Source organism: Colias croceus, chromosome 21 (genome assembly GCF_905220415.1).
Source record: "Colias croceus chromosome 21, ilColCroc2.1".
Taxonomy (NCBI): Eukaryota; Metazoa; Arthropoda; class Insecta; order Lepidoptera; family Pieridae; genus Colias; species Colias croceus.
The window spans coordinates 6,583,337-6,601,523 of NC_059557.1; the positions used below are offsets into that span (position 1 = coordinate 6,583,337).

At 32.5% G+C, this 18,187-nt stretch overlaps 1 protein-coding gene and 1 long non-coding RNA gene across 2 annotated transcripts in view; one reads left to right on the top strand and one right to left on the bottom strand.

Moving 5' to 3' along the window:
* The first annotated feature begins 1,329 nt into the window (after positions 1-1,329).
* Positions 1,330-4,938, top strand: LOC123701352. The gene is made up of 3 exons (XR_006752726.1): positions 1,330-1,451; positions 4,114-4,185; positions 4,492-4,938. It is a non-coding gene; the product is annotated as an uncharacterized LOC123701352 (long non-coding RNA).
* A 365-nt stretch (positions 4,939-5,303) lies between these two features.
* Positions 5,304-18,187, bottom strand: part of LOC123701350 — a 105,635-nt gene continuing 92,751 nt past the window's right edge. The window contains exons 11-17 of the mRNA XM_045648784.1: positions 17,704-17,845; positions 11,054-11,195; positions 9,797-9,916; positions 8,890-9,079; positions 7,921-8,052; positions 7,082-7,270; positions 5,304-6,300 (exon numbers count right to left, since the gene is read on the bottom strand). Coding sequence (XP_045504740.1) covers positions 6,183-6,300; positions 7,082-7,270; positions 7,921-8,052; positions 8,890-9,079; positions 9,797-9,916; positions 11,054-11,195; positions 17,704-17,845 — 1,033 coding nt within the window. The 3' untranslated portion in view covers positions 5,304-6,182. The remainder of the gene's footprint in view (positions 6,301-7,081; positions 7,271-7,920; positions 8,053-8,889; positions 9,080-9,796; positions 9,917-11,053; positions 11,196-17,703; positions 17,846-18,187) is intronic.

Genomic DNA, 18,187 nt, shown 5'->3' on the forward strand with positions numbered 1-18,187 from the left:
AGGCTGTCATTTACGAATAGAAAAGTGGAAAAATCCATCGTCACGACTTATCTTTTTTACTTACCTAATAATTGGCAACGCTAGGCTGCTTTCGTTTAATAAAAAATATGACATTTTTTACCACTTCCATTTTATCGTAAGTATCAAACTAAGAGAAAAAACTTAACAAAATTTTAAGATTCAAGGCCAAACTCACCTCAAAAGGTCTTTGCTCTGAATTTTGTGATTCATTTCGAATAAAAAACGTAATTGCCGCGATGACGAGTAAATATATGGCGTTGAAAATACCTATTTGTTTGACCATAATTTATGTTGCTTATTTTAATATTGTTAAAAATCGTGGATTTAATATTTCCCATAAGACTAACCGGAAATATTTTTGAAAGCATGAAAAATCAACAAGCATGAAGCTCTACATCGTGGTTTTCACAGAATTTTCTTGTAAATTATTGTGTGGAAATTCGGACAATCCTTCCGCACTCACTCCGTACTTATAAAACAGTGCAAAAATATGTCTGTCAATCTGTTACACTATCGCGGCTAAACCGATTTCGATTAACGAAGTTGCGGATACTACTAGTTTGAACCTATACTTTTTAAATTCATAATGCAGTGAAAATACATTTCCAATATTTATTAAATACATATTAAAAGGCCATAATGGATACTTACATCCCTACGTACTTAGAGATTAGGCAAGGTGGGAGTAGGGACCGGTCGGCGTTTTTGTTTATGGCCACTTTATTGTAGCTTCAAGCTTCAACTTATAAGTTGTTTACCCATCTCGATTGCGCTCAGAGCTGGTGATTTGTTTGTTTTGTCAATTTCAAGGTCATGGAATGTTTTGAAGTAATTTTCAATAATATTTCAGAGAATGAAATGTGCATTTTTGAAAAGCATTTTTATAATTTTAATTATTTCGAAATATATGATTGAATATGATCATCTATTTAACAATATTCCTTACTAAAAAAAAAATGTTGTCAGAGAATATAGTGCTTCTGAATTGATTATCTATTTATTGGTATTTATAAAATTACACTTAACTGCATAGAATTTTGCAGTTTTCATTTTTAATTGGTTTGTCGAGCGCCTAGTTCTAACTTCTAAACAACTATAACGTAACATAATATTGTAGTTTATAGGTGATACAGAATATAATGTCGTTATATTATCTTTCTGCTTGTAAAATTGTAACAATATAATAATATGACTATCATTGTCCAATTCAATTACGTATTAAATAAATTATATGCTCTACATTATAAATGAAAATATATCATCTCTCAGTCTATATCAAGTGAAGGAACACCGATCGTCTGATTCCCCCACGAAGCTCAGTTATTGACCCGACTTGTCTGTGGTGCGCGCGCACTCTCTCTGCAGTCTAGAACCATCCTAGCCTAGAACCAGCCAGCACGCGATGCCGGCTCCTTGTGATTCCTGTAAAAGTAAGTTATGCAACCTTTTTTTCTATAGTTTAAAAATAAATTCGAAATTCGAACACGAATTTCCCGCCAGCGCCTAAACGCGGTTTTTGTTTTTTCATTTTTTGTTTTCCCGGCTGCCAGACTCTAGGTTTTGATGACGCAGTAGCTGAAATTATTAATTATACCTACTTACTACTTTATTACATAATAACACATTAAAACGTATGTGCCGATTTCGTTTTAATAAAAATACATAGTTTGTGTATTAGACATTAGTACCTATTACAAAATTATTACGTATCCGTTGTGATTAAATAATATCGAGAGCGCTAATTATCTAATTACATAAATGTATCAACTTATCATACTAAAAAAATAAAGTCAGATAATCAATAATTTTATGAGAAAAACTCGAATAATATGAAACCTAAAAAAGTTTGTATGAATCAAAAGCATATTTTTTTTCTCCAATTAAAGAAGTCATATTATGTATAATATTATGTTAACAAGGACGTTGTAGATGGTATAATATGTTTCGACTAAAGTAGAGATTCATTCGTATTTATTTTTGAAATGTATGGATTACCTTTTTCAAATAAAACAACATACCTAGATGCTATCATAGATGCAAAGAAATTTAAAGATCAATGATTACATTTATTATCATATCATAAAAATATTTTTATAATTTAATTCATGTATCCTCCACGTCCGTCGGTCAATCAACTTAGGTATAATAAGTAAATAGAATCGAATTTTCTCAAAATATGCAAATCCTAATTTCTTTTAACAGAATAAACCAGTCACGTACCTATCGCTTTTACGTAGAATATCCTGAAATGCTTTTTGTTACACGTATCAGGTACCTATTTAGTAAGAGGTCATTTACCTCAAATTAAATTTAAATACAGGTCTATGTATTAAATAATTTTATGCAAAATGTAGATAAATAAATGTGAACTTAGAAAAGCTCTTTATAAATCTTGCTGGAATTTGTTGGTGTCGTCTATCAGTTTTAAGAAAAGTGTATTGGAAAAAATATTTAATATTGTGTTTGTAGTTAACTATTGATTTGGTAACTAAGTATTGAATTCAAATTAAAATTTATTTTGTTAAATGTTTATATACATACGTCTTAAGTTAATATGCGCTTTCTTAACGGGTAGGTATCCACAATTTATTAAAAAAAGCTAGCCTAATTTACTCCTAGAGAAGTGATATACGCTACGTTTTACCACAGCGAAACGTCTCTTACCCATGGGAATCGCGTTTGACTTCGGGGGATTGCAGTTAAAAATAGTTTGGAAAATCCAAAAGTGCACGCCTCATAATCTCATCCTTTACAATAAAATTGATTATTTATAAAGAGTACGTGACTATAAATATAAAAATGAAATAAAATAAAACATTTGGAAAAGTAAAGAAAGCGGTACCGTAATAATTGAGCTATTTTTCTTGTGGCCCCACCTAGATGTGAAACTGCGCAGGTTTAAGGGACTGACTACCAACTTATTTTTTTAAACCTTGGCTTATAGTATAAAGAATCGAGTTTATAATGGTGAATTTTGAGTACACTATAAAAAAAAAAGTCGATATTTTTTTTGTTTATTTAATAACAATTAAACCACATCGAATCAGACCCTGAAAAATGAAAGGGTTCTATTCCTGAGCATACTCAAGCGTAAGAGAAAAAAAAGACTCGATTAGTAAAGTATTTCGGTCGCTATCGTGTTAACAAGAAAAAGGATCCGCACCACGATCCGCACATACAGACACACGGACGTCCAAGACAGAACTTTTTTAAACTGTTTTTTAACTAGTTTAAATAACAAAAATGACATCAAAAATATCATGAACGTTAAAAATAGTGTTTTTTCTTAATATGTGTGTGTATGTATTATCTTACAAGTGCAATGTATGATACATAAAGACATTTAAAGTTTGAAAAATCAGATGTTTTGCGCGAAGTGACAGTAGTACCCACCTCAACGCTTCGCTTATGAGGCGTGCAAAAATATTTCATTAGTTTTAATAACTGACAAACCCTTAAATTTTCTTCCCATTTAAATCAACATTCTTAATGCATAAAAATCAACGAATTCTCCGTGTTCAATTCATTTTACCACGTCAAATAATAAATAATTATTGGTACCAATTTTCACGTTAACGACTTACTCTATCTTTGCTGGCTAGTTAATATTCGTATAAAAAGATGATACCTAATTGATAAAACCCGAGTTAACCAATGCGTAGAACCGGTCCACATCCCGGCTTAGTAAAAATAGAATAAATGATCGGTATATCATTAAACTGAACTCGATTGCTACTTTTTGTTAAGGGCTTGATGTACCTATGAGTTTTTATAGCCTTGGATGGGCATTGGGCAGTTCTAACTAAGTATTTATCCAGCCTTTAGTAACTTTATGAAATTATAAGAGATTTCATTGTAACTCAGATTCTTTATTTTTATAACGAATACTTTTAATAATTTAAAAAGGCAAATAATAATCAATGATCATCAATCATCTCACACCAATATACCCACCCAGTTACCTGTTTCGTAAAACCTTTGTTTCTCCGTTTTTTCTCCGTCTCAAAAACAGTATGTCTACCTATGTCCACTATTTATATGAATTTAAGATATTGAAAAAGTACAATGTATTTAATAATATTTGTGTAACAGGTACATGCAGCGGCGGGAAGGCCGCCTGCGGGGCGCAATGCACCTGCGGCCCCACCTGTGCGTGCGGCGATGGTGAGTCTAAGATCATTCATTCAATAGATCAGATCATTTTATTAGTTACTTTTTCTACCAATACCATATATATGTAAGTTTAAGATCCTAATTATTAATTCAACTAATGTAAAGCAGAGTAATTATTACAGTTTTTTTTGTGTGTTAATTAACAATATTGTAGACGAAGCAACACTGTTACAACTGAGTTTAGGTATCGAATAATAGGTACTCGCACTTGAAAGTATTAAATTCAGGAATGCAACTTAACTAAAATAATTTTTCTTTTTGTAAATTTGTAATGAGTTTGATGTTTTTTTGTTTCAGGCAACAAGCCATGCTGCCAGGGTGGCAAGTAGATCTTCACTCTCAACAATTCTAAACTGTATCGCAAAGTAAATCTATTTTAATTAGTATTCACAAAATTAGCATTATGGAAAATATATAATGTAGCTGATATTTAAAGAATCTATACTCTATAGCCTAACGAGAAATGTTGTGTCGTCATGAAATGAAAAAAATATGTCTAGATGTATTTAAATTTATTATAGCTTAATGTTTAGAATAGTTTTTGCTTATTGGCTATTACTACCTATATGTAAGTGTTAGTGAAATTTTATTGTATTCAATGTTTAAATCTAAATATATTCTTGTAATAAATGGTCTCTAGTACTTCTAATACTCATTATTTTAAGCTATAAATGTATGCGAGCACGCACACACACATAATCGTATGAGTGTATGAATGTAGATGTAATAAATAGGCTCAGAGAATTCGTGTTTTATTTATTACCTTATACCTATTTGTGCTGAAACTTAATAGGTACTGTAGAATATATTTATAATTTCTCACCAATACTTTACTGGCCAAGTACATTTTATTTTAGTCATTCACAAAAATGAGAAAATTGTTTGAACCAATCGTGTAGCGTGGGCACAACTCCGAATTGTTAGATTGCAAAATGTAATAAGTCCTAATTGACATCTGTACAAAAACCTTGTGATCCGTCTTTATATTTTGTAATTTTAAAACTTCTTATAAACAGCGTATTAAATGTTTTTTATCGGTGTCGAATATGGAATTGAATGCTTTTTTTATCGGTTAGTATTTGGAAAAGGTGGAAATAAAACACATAAAATTCAAAAAATCGTTCATTTACGACAGTTTGTATATAATACGTGAATACATTACATTGGAAGCAACGTATGGGACTCCATGTTTTAAACAACTCTTATTTACTTACTCTACGTATATAGGAATTTATGTTTAGTACAAAAATATACGTATAACTAACAAATAAACGATGCAAATCAGATTTGAAATACATAAAATGATTAGTCACAGCATGTTTTCATAGATCAGTCTACATTCCATGCGATTTACAATTCATAACACACAACATTAATGTTGCCACTTCAAAAAACTTTCACGACACGTAAGCTTTGCCAATTTAAATTAGAAAATACAAGATAAATTGAAAAAATCTAAGCTAAGACTTCTTAAAATCTAGTTAACTACATCGAATATAATATCTGTTATATTGAAAACGGACATTTTAAACTTTAAAATCTAATACACAATACGATACATTTCTAATACACTATTTTATCAAAAAATAAGTTCTTCAACATGAGGCCGGCGCCTTAAAATATAATAAATTTTCTCATCACAAACGACACGTCATAACGAATATATAATTATTTCATTCAACTTGACACAAAAATAAGCATTAAACATCTCCATGATACAAAATATACTCTAACAATCGAATACCAGACACAACAAATGCACATCGTCACTACACATATATTCTATAAATACTACCAAAACGGTAGAAACTTCAACATGGCAATATTGAAACGTGAAATAAACTTTTCATAACTTAATAAAGATAAAAAATACTATGCTATACGTAACGTTATTATATTATTGATCAAGACGTTAATCACTGAGTACACGAATAAGTTTTTAATTTTTTATGGCGTTTTCCATTTTGGCGGGAAAAGCGAAATGACGTCTATGGCACAGACTCTTCCTCTGAGCCATCGTCCGAGTCGTACACGGGGGCGCCATTTTTCATTTGTATCACTGATTTCTTCCTGTGCCTCTGCTCTTTTTGGTCTTTCTCTATGTATCTGTAAGATAAAAAGAAACGTAAACGAAAGAAAATGATATAATAATAAATATTCGACTTTGTGGATACATTAAAAGTTTGCAATTGCAATCCATACTTATTATAATATGATATATATTATAAATGCGAAAGTAACTTTGTCTGTCTGTTACTCAATCACGCCTTAACTACTGAACCAATTTGCATGAAATTTGTATAGAGATATTTTGATACCCGAGAAAGGACATAGGATAGGTAAGAAATCCCCCGGGAACGGGAACTATGCGGGTTTCTCTTTGACTGCGTGGGCGATTCCGCGGGTGGAAAACTAGTTTTTTTTTTTATATATTTTGTCTATTATATTTTCACAGCCATACTTAATTGAATTAAAAATATATTCATGACAATTAAATCACTCATATTATATTCACTTATACCTAGAAGCACATGCTTGATAACAAGCTGATAAAGGTAGTGAAGAAAATAATAATAGTTTAAAAAAACTAAAAAACACGCTTTTTATAGAAAACCGAACTAAAAAATAGAAAATTTTATCAAATTAGTGTATTGTCATCGGTCCTCAATAAATCTACAAAGTTTGAACGAAATCTGGCCGTTTAAAGTGGGTCAAAATCGCGCCCAAAGAAGTCGGTTACAAACATACAAACATACAGGTGAAGCTAATATAAAGCGTGTAATAATAAGATAATACTGATCTTTAATTTTACTGTTTGTTGTTTTTAATTAATTGTTATAAATGTATTTTATGACCCATTTAGTAACCATTACCATTTGAATATTACCTTGCACTTATGAGTGGATGTAACGCACTTTTAAGACTAGTGAATATAAACGGATGCGCTCGTTCCTGTTCATCGAGCAGCGCCTGCGCAGCTGCCAGTGGATCAACTTCATGTTCTTGATCCTGCTCTTGATCTAGATCTAGATCTTCGCGTCCACTGGGCTCGGATAGTGAGCGGGTCAGGGTTTTGCTGCAAGTTTAAGATTTTTATTAAGCATATATTTTATTTGATATTAGTTTTATTGTAAACGAAACGAGCGTTCAAAAACTGAAATATTCTTTCATTTTATTAAATTAATTTGGGATATATCCACATGACCAATGCTCGATGAAAATTCGACATGTCCAAATATAAAATACAGTTATATTTGCCAATCTATACTTATATACTTGGCCAATGTGGTAGATACATAAGACGTATACAAAATACATCCAGCAGGTTAATTCGTAGGATGTATAGGATGTATAGTACAAAAATGACAGTATGATTAATTCATAATTTCATACTTTATAAAGTTTTAAAAGAATTTTATGTGTCTATGAAGCCTCATATAATACGTTTCATATTACCATAATATAAATTTAATTACATATATTACCAAAATAATAAGAAAAATGTGTGCGTGTACTAGTGTACACACGTAAGAAGTGAAACTTTTTTATGACCTTATTTTTCAAAAAATAATTTACTATATGCAACTTTACAGAAATACGAATCAAGATGGCGCGTAACGAAAAAATGTCACGCGTAACGATAAAATGTTACACTAAATTTTTTTACAATCCCGATAAAGAAGTTTCACTTCAATAATATAAATTTAATAAAATATAAAAACTCACCCACTACTCCCCTCACTATGTTCCCCTTCCCGTTGTCTGGTGAAGTCGGGCAAAGCTCTTGCACAACAGAACGCGTCCAGCCAGTGCGAGCGCACGTAGATGAATGGCCGGATCACGCGCATCTCTTGGTCTCTGTGCGCAATGTGGGTACTTTGACAAATTGGGTTGTGTAATTGTTGTATATTATGTTAATAATTTAATAAACACAATGAGACATGATTGCAAATTTATCCAAGAAACTCTGTAAAATCTTTTACAGTTAAGATGGGATAGAATCTAGTAATGTTAGCTCTTTCCAGAAGTGAATGACTAATTATATTAATTTGTTTAGAAAGCTTATTTTATACTTTATTAAAACAGGAATTCTATATTATGTAATGTTTCAATTATTGTTTTAAGATAAGGTACTGACGCGATAATGCGTTTTCAACATCTCCATCGCAGCAGCTTAACTAAAACTCAAACATTTATTTATTCATAGACTTCTTCGAGAAGCACTTTTGAATCGTCATTACAGTTTTTAACATTTACCACCGATTCGTTTTTCTTACACACAATCAATGGAACTAAGTTCCTCACTCGACTCGATAATGCGCTGCATCTGCTTGAAGCGCACGCTTCTTTGTGGAATTTGATTGTAATGTTAATAAATAATAAGCGTGTGAATAAATAGTTATTAACCGACTTCAAAAAAAAGGAGGAGGTTATCAATTCGGCCGGTATATTTTTTTTTTATGTATGTACACCGATTACTCCGAGGTTTCTGAACCGATTTACGTGATTCTTTTTTTGTTCGATGCGGGATGGTGTCGAATTGGTCCCATAAAAATTTTATTCGGATAGGCCCAGTAGTTTTTATTTTATGAGCATTTTTGTCTGTAGGTATTTGTTAATTTTGCAAGTGCAAGTTTGAAGTCGGTTGTTTTTAACGCAGTTATCACTTGTTTACACTACACGGGTCACACTCACCTCACGCGATAGTGCGCTTTAAGCGACTTCAGCGCTCCCGCGTACATGGCGCTGGCGAGGAAAGCGCTTGCGGCGCGGTCGAAGTGCTGCGCGAGCGCTGCGACCCCGTAGCCCAGCGCTGCGCCCGCTGCAAGCGCGCGCTGGCGGACGCCGCTGCGCGACCAGCGGTGGAGGGGACGCTTGTTTGCTGCTGTCAGTGTAATGTTTAATGATTAACCATTGACTGACCGGTTGGCTTGGTTGGTAGTGGCCCTGCCTTCCAAGCCAGAGGTCGTGGGTTCGATTCCCACCCGGGGCTAATATTTGTGTGATGAACGTGGATGTTTGCTCTGTGTCTGGGTGTTAATTATATATGTATGGTTATCAGCCATCTGGTTTCCATAACACAAGCGAAAGCTTAGTATGGTATCAGATCTTGCCGTGTGTGAAATTGTCCAGGAAATATAAATATTGATGTATAATAAACAACTAGCATAATCTCGTTCAAAAATTAAAACGCACGTAGGCGTTTCGATTCGGAGTAAAACTCTGCCTATACGTGTTTTAAGCAGAGTTTTGCAATAGAATTTGTACATAACTGCATCAATAATATTCCAATGAATATCTTATATAACACGGCTCTGACATTTTTTGAAGATATTTTGATGGACGATTCTGCATCTAGTTATTTATTGCGGTTCAAACATATATTACAGTAATAATAAGATAATTACCCACGAAACTACATGTCATAAAAGATACAGAACCATCCGACATAAAACATAAATTTGCAATTTGAATTATTAGGCCCTGAGAGCGCTACTTCTCATTTCAACATAACTAGTAAAATATAAGAAAAATTCTTCTAAAAATCTCTTAAAATGATCTACAGTCTTACTAAACAATATAAAACATTTTTTCCACTTACGTTCATCATCTTCATCTTCGATTTTGTCCTCATAAATGAATTTAACTCCCAAAGTCCTGCAATAGGCCATCAAGTGTAGAGGGTCCACTTCTGACTGCGGCTCGTGGACGTATATCGCACCTGCAGAAATAAGTATTAAATAATTATCACAATAATTATTACTTATGAAAACTACGAGTAACTGTGTGTGTGTACAGTGCTAGGGACTCACTAAGAGATCTCTTTAAGAATACTGGTATCCTCACTGTACCATCACAGTATATATTTAATAATATTTTATATGTACACAAAAACGCAGACTTACACACAAGAGTAGGAGATAGACACTGTTATGGCACAAGGAACAGAAATAAAATTGAAATGCCATTTTACCGGTTAGCTAAAGTTAAAAATTCATTTATGGGTCAAGGTATACTTTTTTACAACAAAATTCCTCATAGTATTAAAGAGTTTAGTAGTGCTAAATTTAAGAATTATGTAAAAAACGTCTTAGTTCAGAGAGCCTATTACAGCATTAAGGAATATATGGAAGATAAAAACCCATGGAGGGTTGTCGCGTGAGAACCGCAGGACAGTTCTTTGGCATATTATGATAATATATACGTACGGTTACTTACATATTTTGTAAAATTAAATTGTAATACTGAAATGATTTAAAAGAGCAACTATGGAGTTTCTTGCCGATTCTTCTCCATAGATACTGCTTTCCGAATCGGTGGTAAATGATAAAAATATGTATTGACGTTTCAAAAGTGCTTCTCGAAGAAGTCTAATTGAATAAATAAATGTTTGAGTTTGAGTTTGAGTTTAACAATAAATAAATGTGTGCATGTAGTGTACACACGTAAGAAGTAAAACTTCTTTATGACCTTATTTTTCAAAAAATAATTTACTATATTATGCAACTTTACAGAAATACGTCGAATCACGCGTGGTAGGGATAAGAAAAAAATGGCGCGTAACGGAAAAATGTCACGCGTAACGAAAAAATGTTACACTACATTTTTTTCCAACCCCGATAAAGAAGTTTCACTTCAAAAATATATTATCAAATATCATTTACTCACATAATCTTTGAAATAAATATCCTTTAAAAACCGAATAGCAAAGATCACCCACCTCGTGCATATTTTTATTTGTTTATTACATCGATTTCAGTTAACAGACATACTTCGTCAGACCCATCAGATCAGATCAGACGTCTAAGATTTTGATTGAATTACAAAATAGAGATTCAGATTTCATCAAAATACTTACCAATACTAAAATGAATGCCCTTAGACCTGGCATAGAACTGATACTGATGCATGGTGTGCAACAGGGCCAGCGAGTCGCGACGTCCGGACAGACAGACTAACACCTTGTCACCGGGGCGTATCATGTTGTACTCGTGAATGGCCTGGACATAAATAAACAGGTATAATTAAATTGAGACATTAATTAAAAAGGTGTGTGATAATTCAGAGAGAGAAACTTCTTTGGCTAGATTCAAAGATACCAAAATCTTCGCTTTACTTGCGCTATGCTCAACAATTTAGGGCTTAAAGTCACTAATATTTGCACTCCTAACAGTTCATTTAATTATATAATCAAATCACTTGACCATTTCAGCTTTAATAAGAATAATATTGTAATTATACTTTATGGAGATAGTTTAAATGTAAAAAATAAGGATATTGATGTAGGATTTCAAAAAATGTTGGAAATTAGTAGTAAGACTAAATGTAAATTTATGTTGTGTACATTGCCATACCTACCTGGTTAGACACAAGAACAAAATAGATTAATTCATAATATGAATTTAAAATTGTATAATGTAACCTTAGATTACAAAATAAAGTACAGATGGAGCATGACAACCGCCCGTCGCCCTTGTCAAAGAAAATACGAAATCAAAAACAAATACGTCGCTGCACCAGTGCTATAGCGCATAAAGTGTCATGCAATACGTCAAAAAGGGTTTGCAATTTTAGTAAAAAAATGCCGTCTTGTGATAATAAAACGCTGTAAAATTTGTTCCCGAAAACAAAAAATAAGATAAAACATCGTTTCACAGATTTTCTGTAGATTATTTGGCTGATTTATTTCTTTAATACGAATTATAATTTTACAGATATGAAGGAATACAAAACTTCAATGTATGTTGCCAGTATTTTGAAAATGAATTTGCCATTTTTATTGGTAAAACGGTAAAATAGTTAAAAGATCTTCAGGGTAATGCTGTTGGATTTTTCGATCGTGAATGTGATTATTTGTATAGTGCACTAAAGGTTCATGATAATTATTAGATTATTTAAATAAGCATAATACATTATTTTGTTACTTTTATAAAGCTTAAAAACGTCATAGTCGTTTTCGCTAGCGATTTAATTTATGTGAACTCCATGATGGATATGATGAAAATAAAATGTCCCGTATTCTCGATTAAAAACTACCGCTATTCGTATTCATATAATTATTATGAAAAATAAAAAATAATATAATTATTATAGTTAATATTGAAACTTTTTTTATGTAATTTATTTAATAAAAAATTGAATACAATTATTTTGTCCATATATAACTTTAGTAGGCAGGTACTTTATGTAATAAAAGAATTTAAATAAAAATTAAAACTTGACTTCTCATTTATGTATATATAGCCTACGTCACTACCGCCACTAACATAATAATTAAGATCATTGCAATGAAACCTCACAACTCAAAATCGGTCCAACGGTTTATACTGCAGGGCGTGTCAAAGAAATATTATACATACATACATAAACTCGAAAAACATAACCCTCTTTTTTCCGTAGTCGGGGAAAAATTTAGGAAATTTTTCAATATCTGGCAACATTACACGCACACAGAAGCACCGTGTACGTACAGTGCAGCGGCGAAATGACAGCACACATAGCTTTATTGAAAATGACGATAAATTATTCGGTTTAGTTCGGCAACGCTCCATCTGTCTTTTATTTTGTAATCTAAGAATGTAACAAATCATCATTGTGATGCATTTATTTACTTTGACATTAATTTGTGTATTAAATCTTTTACTTTGACAAAGAATACAGTGTATCTGCCATCTAGATATAAGCGAGAACTTGCTATGTTAATAGCATATAATATTAACCAGTCTGGTACATGTTCGGTATCAGACCCTGGATCTACTATAATTTTATGTAGTAGTAATTATATACACCAACCTAGTGTTGACAGAAAATCTAGCCCTAAGCTAGATTTAAACTAGTATATAAGACAACAGCTAAGCAGACTTTTTCTATTGTACATCAAAACATTCAAGGCTTGGCTAGCAAATTATTAGAAATAGAATTGTTTTTAAATCATAATAGTATTAAGGTTTTTTGTGTAACAGAACATTGGCTTAAACAATGTCAGTTGTTAATAAATATTGATAATTATAAATTAAAAAGTATATACTTCAGGACATATGCTATTCATGGAGGTTCTCTTATTTTTGTACATAATAGTGTAAAATGCAAAGAACGAACTGACATTGTTAGTCTTTCTGTAGAACGGACCATTGAACTGTCCTGTGTTGAACTGGAGCGTTACATTATTGTTTGCGTTTATAGACCCCCTTCCAGTGACTTTAATATGTTTGAGACAGTCATGGAAGAAATATTAAAGCGTTTAAGTAGGAGTAAAAAAAAAGTTATAGTATGTGGTGATTTTAATATTGATGTACTTTTACAAACACAAACGGCAACACGAATTGTTAATTTGTTTCAGTCATTTAACCTGTATAAACTTTTTAATGAACCCACACGAATTACACCTACTTCTGCAACCTGTATTGATAATATATACTGCGACTGCATCTGTTTAGAGAAAAATATTCTCAATACACTCACTTCGGATCACTGTGGCCAGAAAGTAGTTTTTGAATGGGATTGCTTACCTGAATTTAAAAGAACTAATGTTAGGCCTATAACTAAAAAAGGCATTAATAAATTTAGAGATAATATTAAAAACCTGCCCGTACTGAATGATCAATCCTGTCATAATAATCCTTGTGAAATGTTTAAAAATCTTTTTAATTTAGTTCATAGTGAATTTGAAAAAATATTTAAAGTTAAATCTTTAAATATTACCAAGGATTTACCATTTAGTAAATGGGCGACACCTAGCATACATAGGTGTAGGATTGTTCTTTATGAGTTATATGGTATGAAGCAATATAATAAAGATCCATCTTTTCTTAGTTATGTTAGAAATTACTCAAAAACTTTTAAAATTGTTTGTTTTACTGCGAAGCGTTTGTATATCAGGGATAAAATACGCGACTCGGATAATAAAGTTAAAACAGTTTGGTCTATTATTAATGGTGAAATGGGTAAAAGCAAATCAAGTAATACCATAAAACTTGTAAATAATGGCATGGTTATTGACAAAAATGCTGATGTTGCGCTTGCTTTTGAAGATTTCTTTAGTAGTGTCCCTGCTAGCATTACTAATAATTTAAATTCGTCTTCAATACTTGCAGAGACCTTTTTGAGGGACCATGTTGCGGGGTGCAGTACATTATTTGAATTGCGTCACGTAACTGCTAATGATATTGTTACAGCATTTAAGACACTTAATTTAAAAAATACTTGTGATCTTTGGGGAATGTCCGTAAATTTAGTTAATAATATAATAGAAAATATTGCAAACAATTTAGCTTTCATATTTAATAGGTGTTGTGACTATGGTACATTTCCTAATTTACTAAAGCTTAGTAAAGTTATACCTCTATTTAAAAAAGGTGATCAAGAAGACTGTAACAACTATAGACCTATCTCGATTTTACCAACATTAAGTAAAGTTTTCGAAAAGTTAATATTAAACCAATTGACTAGTCACTTTGCTTCTAATAATTTGCTGCACACCAAACAGTTTGGTTTCTCAAAGGGGCGCTCAACCACAGATGCTGGAGTTGCACTACTAACACATATATATAAGGCATGGGAAAACTCAAAAAATGCTTTGGGGATATTTTGTGACCTCTCCAAGGCATTTGACTGCGTTGAACATTGTACTTTATTGCGTAAACTTAATCACTATGGGATTAAAGGACAAGCTCAGAACCTCATAGCCTCATACCTTCATGATAGGATACAAACTGTAGTTGTTAATGGAGAACGTTCTAGCGGTGCGTCAATTAACATTGGTGTTCCACAAGGATCTATTTTAGGACCCTTCTTGTTCTTGGTATATATCAATGATCTACCTTATTATTTACAGGATAGGTGTGAAATAGTTCTGTTTGCAGATGATACCTCATTAATATTCAATGTGGATAGGCATGACCCAAATGTTGACGAAGTGAACAGTACTCTTTTACACATATCCGACTGGTTTACTGCTAATAATTTATTATTAAATGCCAAAAAAACAACTTGTGTTGAATTTTTACTACCTAACGTTAAAAAGTTGAGCAGAAATATTACCTTGAACGGGGAGGTATTACACCCTACAGAATCGACTGTATTTCTTGGGTTAAAATTGGACGAGAAACTACAGTGGGGAGCCCATGTCAACACCGCTGCAGGTAAGCTCAGTTCAGCAGCATATGCAGTCCGAAAGGTAAGGCATCTCACCGATGAAGATACAGCTAGATTGGTTTATTTCAGCTACTTTCATAGTATTATGTCCTATGGAATTCTACTATGGGGCAGGGCAGCAGATATAGAAACTATATTTATCTTACAGAAAAGAGCCATTCGCTCTATATATAATTTACGTGCTCGGGACTCACTAAGAGATCTCTTTAAGAATACTGGTATACTTACTCTACCATCACAGTATATATTTAATAATATTTTGCATGTACACAAAAACGCCGACTTACACACAAGAGTAGGAGATAGACACTGTTATGGCACAAGGAACAGAAATAGAATTGAAATGCCATTTTTCCGATTAGCTAAAGTTAAAAATTCATTTATGGGTCAAGGTATACGCTTTTACAATAGAATTCCTCATAATATTAGAGAGTTTAGTAGTTCTAAATTTAAAACTTATATAAAAAATGTACTAGTTCAGAGAGCGTACTACAGTATTCAGGAATATATGGACGATAAAAACCCATGGAGGGTTGTCGCGTAAAAACCACAGGACAGTTCTTTGTATATTATGATATAATATTATGTATTTAGATATAAGTTACATATTATGTAATATCGACATGATTTTAAAAGAGCAACTATGGAGTTTCTTGCCGATTCTTCTCCATAGATCACTGCTTTCCGAATCGGTGGTAAATGTTAAAATAATTATGTAATGACGATTCGAAAGTGCTACTAAATAGTAGTCTAATTGAATAAATGAATGTTTGAGTTTGAGTTTGAGTACTCCATGACGTGACGATATTGCCATGACGTGACCTTGAAATTTTACTCTCAACGCGTCTAAAGAAGTTTCACTTCAAAACTATGGTAATGGAATTATATATTTTTATCATACTTCTTTCGAACGATCTTACTCCACATGCGAAGTTTCGCTAGAAAGTGCTGTTGTTTTTAGTATTAAGGTACATAATCGAACATAGATATGTAATCGTCACCGTCATCTGGTTGAATCTGCTATTTCATTGAATGACTAGCGCGTTCATTGAATGTGAAAATGTATTTGATTTTCCCTTTAATAGTTTTTATCATAAATTTACAATGACAATTATGTATTTGCGAAAGTAAATAATGTTTTATTGGAATTTGACAAAATATGTTCTTTGGGAAAAGTTGATCAGTTTTATTTTTTGTTGGTTGGGCTCATTACAAGTAATAAGGGGATTTTGTTACATTCTGCATATAAGTATATTAAGAAGAGCTGGAACGTCAACACATTTACACATTGCACATGTTAGGCCGGGAGATACTGACACAAAATTTCGGGTCATTTGTAACAGGATGGCGGTCTAGAGGGGTCTTACTTATCCGACGAGTGTGACTTACGTCCACGCGACTAGTCCGCCGGTACCAGCGTTCTGACCATCATTTTTCTTTTTGTCATTGCGTAATAAGACCTCTGTAGAACCGCCATTCTGTTACAAATGACCCGAAATTTTGTGTCAGTATCTCCCGGCCTATGTATGTGTCATATTTTGCAATTGTTTATAAATACAGGGTGATGTAATTGGTGTAGTACGAATATCTAAAAATCTATGAAGAATTTTGTGATACAGTAAATGGAAGAATTATATACTATTTTACAGTATTTAATAAATCATTTAATTTTTTGTTCATTTTCATTAGAAATTTCAATTTTTCTCACCAAGGTGGAAATTTGGATGATAAGGATCTTGTTAGAAAAATATAAATTTTGACTAAAATCGGCATTTTTTTTTCAAAAATCAAATTACTAATTAATAATAATCAGAGTTATCACCATTTACATTAATTTACAAACGATATCGGTTGTTCTTACTTAAAATTGAATACCAATGTCTTATTGCGGTATGTGTTCTTTGGAAGTGTTCGTAAAGTTGTTGATCCGCAATTCATCCGTAATTAAATTTTGCGGAAAATCTTTTAGAGCGCTTAGTTGTGACATATCCTAAGCATATTCAATAGAATTAAAAGACGAGCGAATATGCAAGCCAGTCTAAAACTTGAATATTTTCTAAAATGAAACTAGAGTCGCATTTATTTTTGAACATACTGTAAGTGAAATTGCATAAGTGTGAGTACTGTGAACATGCCAGCTTTGCTTAATTGACCGATACGTAAATATGATAATTCATATAAATACACAAATACCATAACAAAAAAGTTTGTCAATAAACAATTTGAAATAATTAATAAAATAAATATATTTACATTATTTTTATTTTCCTTTTTTACTGACCCTACCATATGTCAGTGTCAGCTTTGGCCGCCATTGAAGATTCGTTTCTTTAATGAAACGCGTTATACGCTCACCTCGACAGTGGCGTGCCACACGGCGCGCGGCGGGCAGTGCCAGCGCGCGTCGTCGTCGCACGTGAAGTCGCTTAGTGACGCGTCGCTGCACGCGCTGCTGTCCGAACGCTCTTCCACGCCCCAGGCGAGGGCTGAACTACTGCTGTTATGGGAAAATACACCTTATATACATTGAAATACGGTACAGTTCACAATCACGCAAAAAAAATGTTTAAATTATAGCTTATGAGCATTAAAATAAGATACAGTTCACAATTACGCAAAATATTGTTTAAATTAAACTGCCTGCGCATGTATTAGGCATAATTTTCTCATAAGCACGTCTATTAGGCAGATATTTCAAGTATGCAAAAGATTTTGAACGTTATTGCCAAAAAATAAGGTGTTGAGTTGAATGAATATTTTTTATGAAAATTATATTTTGTGCAGACAAAAGGAACAACATTCATTAAGGGAAACATTTCAGTAAGAAAAAACAAAAGGT